The sequence below is a fragment of the Chiloscyllium punctatum genome, chromosome 5 (genome assembly GCF_047496795.1).
Source record: "Chiloscyllium punctatum isolate Juve2018m chromosome 5, sChiPun1.3, whole genome shotgun sequence".
NCBI classification, from domain to species: Eukaryota; Metazoa; Chordata; class Chondrichthyes; order Orectolobiformes; family Hemiscylliidae; genus Chiloscyllium; species Chiloscyllium punctatum.
This window is the reverse complement of record NC_092743.1, coordinates 118504071-118517761: the sequence shown is the minus strand read 5'-3', so window position 1 is coordinate 118517761 and position 13691 is coordinate 118504071. Positions and strand designations below refer to the sequence as shown.

The window sequence follows — 13691 nt, the reverse complement described above, 5'->3', positions numbered from 1 at the left end:
CCTCATTCAACATCACAAAAAATCCTGAAATTATTGCATTGTTATTTGTGGGACTTCGTCAAGTACAAGTTAGCTGCTGTGCCCCCTACGCTCCAACAGTAACTGTACTTTCACAAGTATTTTATTGGTAGTACAGCACTTTGAAACATCCAATGTGATGAAAAATTACATGAACGAAGGTTTTTTTAAATTAATTATTCACAGTACAGACTGTCCTGATGTATGCAATAATTCTGTTCCCATGCAATCCCTCATTATATGAAAATCACGTAATAGCAGCACCATTTAAAGCAATGGGACCTTACCCTATACAGATAAGGAAAATTCACATTCTACAAATAATGGTCTAAAATTCACCAATCGCATTATAGCCAATTTGTATTTAAGAAATGCAAGTTTTAGCAGAATGGACTGTATAAAAATTAAGTAGACAGATGACAGAAACATATCCTCTGATAATATGACTTGTGGCAAAACTATCAAAATTATTTCTTTCAAAAGGAACACTAATATGTAGTTTCTCCATCAAACCTGTGCCTCCATTTTGTTAGCTTATGGTAGATCTGTACCCCAATTCCATATACCAATACTTTAACTTAACCAATATCAATGTTATCCTTAAAGCTTTTAGTTTATTCAGTACTCAATGCTACATGGAAGAATTGTCTCTGGAGGAAACAGATTCTGAATTTCCATCAGAGAAAAAGCACACAAGCAGATTTAACTTCTAAATACTTATAATGGCAGAAATAATTTGTTTTTATCTAGTCAAGCCATGCTTACTAAAACGGACTTCAAATTAATTCATTCGGGCTAATATACTTCTGCTAAATCTACATGCACCCATTTCGCACCCAAGTCGGAAACCAATACTTCGGATAGAATTTGTCCAAGAATCTGCAAACTGTAGAATCTTGTTTCACTATTGAATTACAAGAAACCCCAAGATACAAAAGCAAATACTATATGTGCCTTTTTGTACATAAATACTATGTTTCACTAACTTGGGCATATGAATATCTACATCCTTGCACTGCATATGTCACAGTAAATACCTGAATTTGCTTTAGCAAAACCAAAACTTCCATATATTCTGACATAACTGCTCCCTGACACAGCAGTGAACCTGCACAGTTACCGCCTTTGCTGTTTGAATTCATGTATCGCTGGACATCAAAGTGTGTCTGGGAAAATTAACAAACAGTGAAATTCACAACTAATCTTGGAGAAACCTGCTTGGGAAGGTCACAGCACAGAAATAGATAAGTGAATAATTTAAGTGTGGCCTTACAGTAAGTCTGCAGTAGTGAGTAGAGTGGGTTCTTTCTTGATTATATGTTTCATTGAGATATGTCTCTTGACTAAACTTAAAAATATTAGCTATAAGTATTAAGTTAGCCTGGAGCAGTGTTTTGTAGAGGAACAAGACAGTGCTATTTTCTGGGTCTGTAAATTGAAACAAGCAAAAATGGCCTTTAGTAGAATGATATGCTCTTCTTGTCGGATGTGGGAGTTGAGGGAGAGTTTAAGGGTTACTGAGGATTATATCTGCAATAAACGCCATTGGTTGCAAATCCTATCAGATCGAATGGATGGGTTGGAGAGACAGTCAGAGGCAATTAAGAATTTACAAGAGCAAAGGAATGTGATGGATGGCAATTATAGGAAGGGAGAAAAGTTGCAGATACAGTCACATAAATGGGTTAACTCCAGGAAAGGTAACAGACATAGGCAGGTCATGCAGGAGTCTTCTGTGGCCATCCACATTTCAAACAGTATGCTGTTTTGGAAAATGTAGGTGGTGATGGATTCTCAGGGGAATGTAGCACGAACAACCAACTTTGTGGTATCAATACTCATCCTCAAGAATTCTAGAAGATTTGTCAGGCATGACCTCCCCTTGATGAAACCATGCTGACTCTGCCCCATTTTACCACATATTTCAAAGTATCCAGAAATTTCATCCATCACAATGGATTCCAGGATCTTAGCCAGCTTAGGCTCATCTGCCTAATTTTCCATCTTTTACCTTACTCCCTTTTTAAAGAGAGGTGTGACGTTAGCAGTTTTCCAGTCCTCTGGGACCCTCCCTGATTCGAGCAATTCCTGAAAGATCTCCACTAATGCCTCCACTATCTCTTCAGTTATCTCCCTTAGAAATCTGGGGTGTAGTTCATCTAGTCCAGGTGATGTATCCACCTTTAGCCCAGTTTTTCTAGCATCTTTTCCTTGGTGATGCCACAATACTCAACTCTGCCCCAACACATTCGAACTTTTGGGATATTACTCATATTTTCCACTGTGAAGACTGATACAAAGTAATTTTTCAGTTCCTCAGCTATTTCCTTATTTCCCAGCAGCCCAATGTCCACTTTTGCCTCTCTTTTGCCCTTGCTAAAGAAACTCTTACAGACTTCCTTTATATCAAAGGTTAACGTGCTCTCATATTTATCTTCTCCCTCTTTATTTCTCATTTCATTTATCCTCTATTGGCGTTTGTAAGCTTCCCAATCTTCTGGTTTCTCACTTCCCTTCACCACATGATACGCTTTCTCTTATGCTTTTATGCTATCCCCAACTTCCCTTAGTCAGCCATGATTGTCTTGTCCTCCCTGCACCATGCTTTTTTTCCTTGGGATGAATCTCCTCTGTGTCTCCTGAATTATTCTAGAAACTCCTACCATTGCTGTTCCACTGTCTTTCCTGCTCGGCTCCTCTCCCAGTCAACTCTACCAGCTTCTCGCACATGCCTCGGTAGTTGCCTTTATTCAGCTATAATACCGTTACCTCTGATTCCATCTTCTCCCCCTCAAATTGCAGAGGAAATTCAATCGTATTATGATCACTGCCTCCCAAGGGTTCCTTCACCTTAAGCTCCCTTATCAAGTCTGCCTCATTGCACGACACTAAATCCAGTATTGTCTGTTCCCTCGTAAGCTCCAATCCAGCACTAGAATAACCTGCTTTTCCATTTTTGACATAATTAAACAGGTCCTTGCTGGACGTACACATCCATGATCTCAATGACAACAGAATATTGGTTGGCTCTAATGGCCTGACATCTCTGGTCGAACAGCCTGCCAACAAGTTACTATCCTGGCTCACATGAAGAAAGCCACTTGAGCTGCTAGCTCCAAGCAATTATATTCCAACAAATCAGCATAGAGAAATAGAATAATAATGTATTTTACATTTAATAAAACACCTAGTGAATTGATATTTTAAAGTGCAACATCGTAATGCTGTTCTGAAATTAAAGTAGTTAACATTTCTGGTTCTTTTTGAAAAAACTGCAAATTCAATAGTTAACATTCAATATGCAAATTTCTGCTGTCTAAATGTGATGAACAGCAAATCATTTCTGACTAAAGTCTTGAGACTTCTCCCTTTCAGACATACCCTTTCTTTGTTGTGGTTCTATTCGCCGAGCTGGGAATTTGTGTTGCAGATGTTTCGTCCCCTGTCTAGGTGACATCCTCAGTGCTTGGGAACCTCCTGTGAAACGCTTCTGTGATCTTCCCTGCGGCATTTGTAGTGGCTTGAATCTGCCGCTTCCGGTTGTCAGTTCCAGCTGTCCGCTGCAGTCGTCGGTATATTGGGTCCAGGTCAATGTGCTTATTGATTGAATCTGTGGATGAATGCCATGCCTCTAGGAATTCCCTGGCTGTTCTCTGTTTGGCTTGTCCTATAATAGTAGTGTTGTCCCAGTCGAATTCATGTTGCTTGTCATCTGTGTGTGTGGCTACTAAGGATAGCTGGTCGTGTTGTTTCGTGGCTAGTTGATGTTCATGTAGGTGGCTAGTAGGACAAACAGGAAGACAGCTAATGATCCGCATCCATGAACACCAACTAGCCACGAAACGACATGACCAGCTATCCTTAGTAGCCACACACAGAGATGACAAGCAACATGAATTCGACTGGGACAACACTACTATTATAGGACAAGCCAAACAGACAACAGCCAGGGAATTCCTAGAGGCACGGCACTCATCCACAGATTCAATCAATAAGCACATCGACCTGGACCCAATATACCGACCACTGTAGTGGACAGCTGGAACTGACAACCGGAAGCGGCAGATTCAAACCACTACAAATGCTGGAGGAAAGATCACAGAAGCGCTTCACAGGAGGTTCCCAAGCACTGACGATGTCACCTAGACAGGGGATGAAACGTCTGCAACACAAATTCCCAGCTCGGCGAACAGAACCACAACAACGAGCACCCGAGCTACAAATCTTTGAATATCCTTTCTTTCCATCACTTACTTTCAGCACTTAAACTATCACAATGTAATACTTACTGCTTTGATTCATGGTGGCAGACTTCTAAAGTCGGGTCATTGTAAATAAATGCAGCTTCCAAATCATTTACTCTTACTCTGTAAATCCGACATTGCTTGCTGTTCAGTTTTATTCTATTGAGATTTGCAAGTGCTGGGAATATGGTCAACTCCACAAATCCCTACAAACATGAGTATACAAAATGCTTGTTTAGTCCATCTGAAATCATCACTGGTAAAAATTTGAAAACTATAGTGGATACTTACTATAACAGACTTCCTCTGGAAGTTAATATTATTTATGCAGACGACCTGGTGAGTTGTATAAAGACATAAATCAAAGTAAATGACAGTTCATTGTACTGTGCGCTCAGATAACAAATTAAATAATTATTTGGCATTGTTCAAGCAGTTAGATTTGAGGAGGGGTGGTTATAATAGCAGCACTAACACCTCATGATGCAATAGGAGTGTCTCTATCTCAGTCTAAAAGCTCAGGTTCAAGCCTCACATGGTCCAAAGAGGAGTCATAATATATATAAAATAGCACAGAACACAACTTTGTTCCTTTGGTTCAAACTCAACATAATATTTTTCAGAAATTCGGCTATGGCATGAAGGGACATAGCTTGCGATTACAGGGTAAGGACTGGCCACTTCGAACCAGAAATTAGGAGTATTCTGCCATTTAAGAACATGGCTGATCCTCTATTTTAATGTCATATTCCTACTTTTTTTTGATGCCTTTATTGCCTAAAACTTGAACAATCAATCACTTTCCTAATCATACTCTTACCCCACAGCTTTCTATGGTAGTAAATTTCTCAATGTATAAATGTTTCCTGATATCAGTCCTAAGTGGCTTACCAAGCATCTTGTCTGTCTGGACCTGTTAGAATTTTATACGTTTCAATCAGATTCCCTCATTCTTCAAAAATATATAGTGAATATAGTTCCGGTAAAATCAATCTCTCCTTATTCACCACCAGCTCCAGCATCAGCCAAGTAAACTTTTGCTGCACTCCCTCAACAGCAAATATACCCTGCCTTAGGTGGGGATACCAAAACTGCACACAATACTCCAGGTGCAATCTCATCAAAACCGTTTCCAACCGCAGCAAGACACGGTGGGCAGCACGGTGGCACAGTGGTAAGCACTGCTGCCTCACAGTGCCGGAGACCCGGGTTCAATTCCCACCTCAGGCGACTGACTGTGTGGAGTTTGCAATTCTCCCCGTGTCTGTGTGGGTTTCCTCCGGGTGCTCCGGTTTCCTCCCACAGTCAAAGATGTGCAGGTCAGGTGAATTGGCCACGCTAAATTGCCCGTAGTGTTAGGTGTAGGGGTATGGGTGGGTTGCGCTTCAGTGGGTCAGTGTGGACTTGTTGGGCTGAAGGGCCTGTTTCCACACTGTAATGTAATCTAATCCAATCCAATCCTACTTCTGAACTCAAATCCTCATGTAAGGCCAACATACTATCTGCCTTCTTAATCGAATGCCACACCTGCCTCTTTATTTCCATTGACTGACATACAAGGACACCCAGATTTCTTTGCATTTCCACATGATGTATCTGCCAGATGTTTATCTACTCATTCAACTTGTCTATAAATGCCCTGAAGCCTCCTTGCATCTTCCTCAATTGTTGTGAATAGCTGGTGTCTATTACAATGGTCACCAAGTGTCACCAGAAAAAAAAGACCCATTTAGTCTCAATTTCCACTTCTGGTCTATGAAACAATTTGCAATGCCAGTATATTATCTGTAATTTCATTTGCTTTGATTTTCCCACTAAAATCTTATGTGAGACCTTCTCAAAAGCAGTCTTGAAATCCAAATACAGTACATCCACTGGTTCTATTCTATTAGTGACATCCTCAAAATACTCCAGTAGATTAGTTAAACATGATTTACTGGACATAAACTCCTAATGGCTTTATCCGCTTAAAAAAAGAACAACAGATGTTGCACATCTGAAACTCAAAAACAAATTGCTGGACAAAGTCAGCAGGTATGGTAGCTTCTGTGGAGAGAAAGGAGTTAATATTTCAAATTCAGTGACCCTTATTCAGAATGGACAGCAATGGTGAGTTTCTCCAGCAATCTGTTTTTGCGCGTTTTGGGTTTATCCAATCTGGTTAATACTTTCCATACGTTCTGTTATCACAACTCAAAAGATTCCAGCATTTTTCCCCACTACAGGTCAGGTAGCCATTATCCACATGTCTGAAAACCAAAGAAACCTCAAAACTGAAGGCCTTTTCAAAGCAGACACGGAGTTCTGGCCCTTTGGGGGAAAAAGAAGCTTGACTTTTGATCAGTTCGAGTTAAGCAAAGCTTTTTTCCCTCCCCCAAAGGATGCAAACAGACTACAGGTATCCCTAAATATAAAAACATCCTTTTAAAAGAAACCAGTTGATCCCAACTATTGACGCAAGACTAATTAGTCTGAGATAGTTTTATCTTCCTCTTTTATAATCATGAGGTTACATTTGTAACCCTCCAATCTGTAACAACTGCTTCAAAGGCTATAGAATTTTGGAAGATAACCACTAATAAATCCAATATTTCTGGTGCCATTTCTGCAATGCAGCTTATCAAGCCCGGGGGATTTGCCAGCCTTTAACCCACAAGACTGAACAGAGAAATTTCTTCGGGTGGCAAATATTTGGAACTTTCTACTTCAGAAGGCAGTTATAGGTCAATCATTTATCTTTTAAATTGATAGATCTGAGTCTTAAATCCAGGAATACAAGATTAGCATGAAAAGTGGAGAACTGAATGATCAGCCATGATCTAACAAATGACATAGCAGGCTTAATGGTTGAATGGCTTACACCTACTGAAGTGCTCCTCAAATTAAACCGTACATGCTGAGAAAATCCCAAGAATCTGTGGATATTCCAATAATTGTTCTTTTCAAAAGATAAACGAGTTTGCAAGCAAGTGGCAACTAGGCATTTATTGGAAACCAATAAAAATAGAAATGAAACTAGGGTTTAAATTTATGCCATTTTTTGAAAACACTTCTTGAGAATAGCTGCAATTGTCCTTTTTAAAAATCTGGCTTCTGTCCTCCCTCCAATCTTGCCCGACAAACCCAAGCTACATGACAAGTCACATTTTGTAGTATTGTGCAGCAAATTTTCAGTCTAACCATTTTCTCACCCTGAATCAATAATTTATATTTGACTGCAAATTATTGGAAGAGCAAGTGGACATCAGGACATTTACAATCTTGCTGAATGAGCAGAACCAAACTCCATCTTTTCATAAAATCAAAATGAGTATTTGAACGGTTAACAGAGTTTTGAAATTGCAAGTTAGATACAAGGTTGTTTAACAGATATTGATTAAGTTACATTTCAAAGAAAATGCCTAGTTTTGAGTTATTTCCTCAACAGAATGTGACAAATAAATGACTAAAACTTACACTCCATCAAGATCAAGTTTTAGTTTCTTATGCTCATATGTTAGGTGGAATGAACATGGTATTGGTGGTTACATATTAGTGGTCTACATACTTGGGTAAAACTCTCAATCTACATAAACTATAATGAATTTATTCACCTCCAGCAAGAATTCACAACAAAATTTTTAAAATAAGTTTAATCAGTTAAACAGATAAATTTTACTTGAATAAGGTTGCATGCTCTTTATAGCATTTGTAGAACAAACATTCAATTTATAATTCCAATTATAATTAGAAACAAGTAATCCCATTAACAGGACCCTCACAGCATTAAATGACAGCCCTAACATTCTGCAATGCATTTAATTCATATTGACATTGAAGATGCAGCAATATCTTGACATATGCACAGAAGCGGTGAAGTCATATTTTAAGCACAAGGCTGCGCAACGTTAATATAATTCATTGAAATCCAACAAAGGAAATATTGAACCTGGCATCCAATCCATTACTGAATTGAACTAAACAGTAAAATATCAATTCACTTTTTAAAAAATATATAAAATTATTTTACAACTGTTATATAAAGACATGGGGAAATATTTTCAACAGCAGACTGATGTGAATTTGTAACTGATCGACACTGTAGGGAGCATTAAGCAATACAAAAGAAAACATGCTTCAGTTTCATTCCACGTGATTACTGGACTACTTTCACTTTTGTTTCCAGCTTTTGAGAAACACTAGGAAGGTATCAACATTTCCCAATAATGACCAAAAGTATTTTTCTGTGCTTGTGCACAAGATGTCCTTTAAATTGACACTAACTTCAAAGCTATCTTCCTACACATTTAACAAATATGAACTGTAATAATTAGCTAAATGCTGAAAGCTCTAAAGCAACACATGAATTTCTCCAACAAAAACCAGTTATGAAAACACAAAACTTCTTTATTAGTATACACTGGGGTGCTCCATGTTATATCTCCAAGTACACGTTGCTGGCTGAGGAGAACAGAGCTCGGTGCATGTATGCTTTCACCAAGTTCTAAGCGCTATTCAAATCTTAAATTACACAGGCCCTTTTCGAACAAAAACAAGGAGTTGAAAATTCAGTTTTATGTTCCAAATAATCCTTCTGCCTGGAGTCTAGCCATACTAAAAGTGGTCTTACATCTCTTGGCTTCAGCCCATAGGTTTTCAAATTGGTTCACAATATCAGATTTATCTCCCTGGAGACACCCATACTGTATATTATAATCAACATCTCAAAAACTCATGTTTCTCCAAACTACTTCTCGTTGCACACTAATAAAATTAAAGGCTCATGATATAGTCCGTTTTCACTTTAGTAACTGGCTTTATCTGAAATGGGGTCCACATCTTTATTTGCACAATTGCCAGGTTATAAAATAGCTTTCACTGATAAAGTGCCTTTCATGCTCTCACTTTTAAAGTGCTGTAGTATAGAAAACATGCCTGTCAATTTACACAAAAGCAAACAATGATCAAATTTGTTTTTTAGACATTGGTCAAGGCATAAATATTCACTCGAGAACCAAACTCTTCAAAATAGTGCCCACCTGAAGGCAGGTGGAACCTCAACATAAACATCTGGGCTGTACAGTGACTCAGTGGTTAGCACCACAGATTCAGTGCCAGGACTAAGGTTCAATTTCACCCTTGGGCAACTGTCTGTGTGGAGTTTGTACATTCTCTGTGGGTTTCCTCCAGTTTCCTCCCACAGTCCAAAGATTTGCTGGTTAGGTGGATTGACCATGGGAAATGCAGGGTGACAGGGATAAGATAGTGGATTAGTCTGGCTGGGATGCTCATCGGAGCGGTCGACATAGACTCGATGGGCTAAACTGCCTTCTTCCACATTGTAGGAATTCCATAATGATTTGATCTTATCCAAAAGACAGCAGCGCCCGTGGTGCAACAGTTAGTTGTCAGAAACTTTTTCCCCGGGTACAACTAGACAGTCAGAAACTTTTTCCCCGGGTACAACAGAGTGTTACAAGGGGACATAAATTTAAGGTGAAGGGTGGAAGGTATAGGGGAGATGTCAGGGGTGGGTTCTTTACCCAGAGAATAGTGGGGGCATGGAATGCGCTGCCCGTGGGAGTGGTGGAGTCAGAATCATTGGCGACCTTTAAGCGGCATTTGGATAGGTACATGGACGGGTGCTTAATCTAGGTTAGAAGTTCGGCACAACATCGTGGGCCGAAGGGCCTGTTCTGTGCTGTATTGTTCTATGTTCTATGCTCATGTTTTTGGAATGAGACTTCAGTACTGTATACAGAGGTAAGAGTACTCCCACCAATTGCAGCCATGATTCTAAAGTTATGCCACAAAGTGTGTCATGGAGTCATAGAAATGTACAGCTCAGAAGACAACCCTTAAGTCTCACTCATCCATGCTGACCACATATCCTAATCTACTCCCAAATGTTGAGGTTGTGGATGCAATAAACACATTTTCCCAGCATAGAATAAAATGAATTCGGTGTCACTGCTTTGATAATTAACATTATTCAACACATAGCATTGGAACTGATTTCATAAGTGTAGATGGGCTTTAGATTGGTTTCACAGGTCAGCACAACATCAAGGGCTGAAGGGCCCGTACTGTGCTGTAGTGTTCTATATAACAAGGGCAGACCATCCAACCTCAATTTTTCACTGCCCTTTTATTCAGACCATACCCAATCCTTGCCAACACGTATGTTCCACTTAAAAACCCTCTTCCATAGTTCTTCATGGAACTTTGCCTACTGTTTCAGATCCTAACTCCTTATGATCCAAAAAATACTCTTATCTCCTTTATTAAGACCCCAAGTTTCCCAAATTTCTGCATTTAAATTCTATTTGCCAAAATTATGCCATTCAAAGTTCTAGCACAACATTCTGCTCTAAGCACTAATTAAATAAAACTATCAAATATGGATGTACCCTAGCTCTTCACTTAGGGTAAATCTGAGGGCACAAAACTAAAATGTCCATTACATACCTACCTTACCACCTCCAGAGATGAATATCCATTCATAACAGCTTCATTACTGAGGTATCAATTTAAGCAACACTCACCTCATCAAATCCTTCAAAAACTTGAGCTATTTCTAGAATTTCACAGCACAAGATATTACACCATGCATGCCCAAATCAAGCTCCACACTTCCCACCGAATCAAGGTCCACGTTCAAGTACAATAACCACTTCTCACCCTCATCCTTGCTTAGAATACCTTCAAACATAACTGGCTTCATAAAATGCAGCATCCTGTAAATCTGAGCTCACTCAAAGCTCTATCTTCCTAAACCTCCCTGTCTTCCTTCAAGGCACTCTTAAAGACTAGCATTACCTTTTCCTTTAGTATTTCATGTCACTATGTCAATTTGTTACTAAGTTAAAGACGCTATATGCACAATGGCCAACTGCTGTTATTACTCAAATTCCTCCAAGACCGATCTGGGCAATATTCTAAAGGGCAGATTATCCCTTTGGTTCAGTTATATCCACAGCTTTTCTTCCATTCAAGAGCTCTTTTTTCCAAAATCTTGAAGTCCCGTTGAATATCTTGTGCTGCTGGATGTCTTGCAGCCTTCATTTCGAACTGCAACATCTGGCCAGTGTTATCGGGAAAAGGAGATTGTGGGGGAAGTTTGTTGGGGGGGGGGGGGGGGCGCGATGGAAGAAATAAAGTTGCGCTCGCGTAAAGGAGAAAAAAAACGCGTTACACCGAGGAAAAAAGATAAGGAAGATACTTATAATTTATAGGGCCTCGGGCTCTCGAACCCCTTGTCCCCCTTCTTCCTGTTCATGTCTACAGCTGGGCCACGCACACCGCTCTCAACTCCGGGTTAAGCGGCAGACGGCTCCCCGCAACCGTTACTTCTCATTGCTCTGAGCCTCCGGTGGGAGGAGGGGCGCCGGTTGTTGGAACCCACACCTCAAGCTCGCGCCCAGCGGCTGGGCCAGCACTCACGCTCTGTCGTCATCGCCCCTCCGCTCCCCTCACGCGCCTTCTCAAACCGCCGTCTGCCAGGGCGGCCATTTTGATTCCGACCTTTAACCTCCAAGTTCAAGACTACCCACAGTTGTTATTTCTTTGCATATCGAAAGAAAGTTTTTTTTAAAAAACAAACTGTTTCCAAACGGTACTTTTTATTCAAAAGCGATACAGACTTCCAAACGAACGTTTGCTCCGTAAAACTACTCAAGAGATCGCGCGCATGCGAGGAAGAGGGGGCGGGGGGGGGGCAAAGCTTTGAGCGTACGTCAGGAGAAAAACCGTTGCTCCGGGTTACAGGGCGCCTTCGCTGATTGGATGGGTCATCGTGAATCGGACACCAATCACAATGGCTGAGCTGAGAGTTGAACCAATGGGAAGCCGGCTCTGGGCTTCAAACAACCAGAACGGGCCGGATGGGCCGAATGGCTGCGATTCTATGAGAGAGTGATTGCCAGAGGCGAAGAGCTAACACAGGACATTTGAAATTAAAACAAGAAGTGTTGGAGAAACTCCGGGGGGGTCAGGTAACACCTGCGGGGAGAGAAACACAACATTTTGAGTCCCATACGACTCTTCCGAATTGAACATCAAGCAAGTTTCTTGGGGTTATTCAGCTGATCGTAGGGGGTGGGGTCTGTTTAACTCAACACGATTGGTGAAAGTGAAGGATTCTGTCAGGAAACTTCTCGGGAAATATCCAACCGTAGATGGTAATGCGCAGGCTGCCTGCGCAGAATGAGTTGTATTTATTTATTCTTTTTAAAAAAAACAACTGCTGGGGAAGCTCGGTAAGCCAGGCAGCATCCCTGAAGAGTAAATACGGTTAATGTTTCGTCTCCATGCTCCTACTGTGGACGGGTGCTCTGGTTTCCTCCCACAATCCAAAGATATGTGGGCCAGGTGAATTGGCCATGCTAAATTGGCTAAAGTGTTAGGTGTCAGAGGTAAGTGTAAAGAAATAGATCTGGATGGGTTACTCTTCCGAGGGTTGGTGTGGACTTGTTGGGCCGAAGGGCCTGTTTCCAATCTAATCAAACTCTTCTTCCAGAATGCGTTCTGAAGAATGATCATTGGATTTGAAATGTGAGCTCAGCATTTTTCTTCACAAGTACTACCAGACCTGGGTTTCTCCAGCAATTTCTGTTTTTGTTTGTTTCTTGATTAATGTTCAAGCCTGTTCAAATGGAGATTCATTCTGTTCCTCAAAATTGTTTAAAATAGTTTCCCAACTGATGTTAGATTCACTGGTCTGTAGTTTCCAAGTTTATCCCTACCATCGATCTTCAACATTATCTGTTCTGAGTCATCTGGATTTGAAAACAGTCAGAGCCACTGTAGTCTCCTGTCTTGTTTCCCACAGCATCCTCATCTAAGCCTATCCACTTTCAAGCCTGCTAAAACTGCTACCCCCTTCTTTTCAATGCTAATTTGTTAATAGTACATCACACCTCCCCACCCCTCCTAAATTTTCTATCTGCATTGTTCTTTGCTGTAGTGGTTGACAGAAAATCCTTAGTTTTTTTGTACAAAACACTGCTAAGGCTGCACCTGCAGTATTGCGTGCAGTTCTGGTCACTGTTATAGGAAGGATGTGGAAGCTTTGGAAAGGATTCAAAGGAGGTTTACTAGGATGTTGCCTGGTATGGAAAGAAGGTCTTATGAGAAAAGGCTAAAGGAACTGAGGCTGTTTTCGTTGGAGAAAAGAAGGTTGAACGGTGACTTAATCGAGACGTGCAAGATAATCAGAGGGTTAGATAGGGTGGACAGTCAAAGCCTTTTTCCTCAGATGATGAAGGCTAACATGAGAGGACATAACTTTAAATTGAGTGTTGATAAATCTAGGACAAGTATTAAGGATAGTTTCTTTACTCCGAGTAGCAGGGGCGTGGAACGGCCTGCCTGCAACAGTAGGTGAAAGGAGGTCAAGGTGAGGGTGATAGGCCGGTGTGGGGTGGGGGCGGAGAGGTCAGGAAGAAGATT

At 40.6% G+C, this 13691-nt stretch overlaps 1 protein-coding gene across 1 annotated transcript in view; it reads right to left on the bottom strand.

The window, feature by feature from the left end:
• The window catches only part of taf2 (TAF2 RNA polymerase II, TATA box binding protein (TBP)-associated factor), a 96272-nt gene extending 84344 nt beyond the window's left edge, over positions 1–11928 (bottom strand). The window contains exons 1-3 of the mRNA XM_072571207.1: positions 11468–11928; positions 4554–4608; positions 4308–4468 (exon numbers count right to left, since the gene is read on the bottom strand). Coding sequence (XP_072427308.1) covers positions 4308–4468; positions 4554–4608; positions 11468–11520 — 269 coding nt within the window. The 5' untranslated portion in view covers positions 11521–11928. The remainder of the gene's footprint in view (positions 1–4307; positions 4469–4553; positions 4609–11467) is intronic.
• Between the last annotated feature and the right edge of the window lie 1763 nt (positions 11929–13691).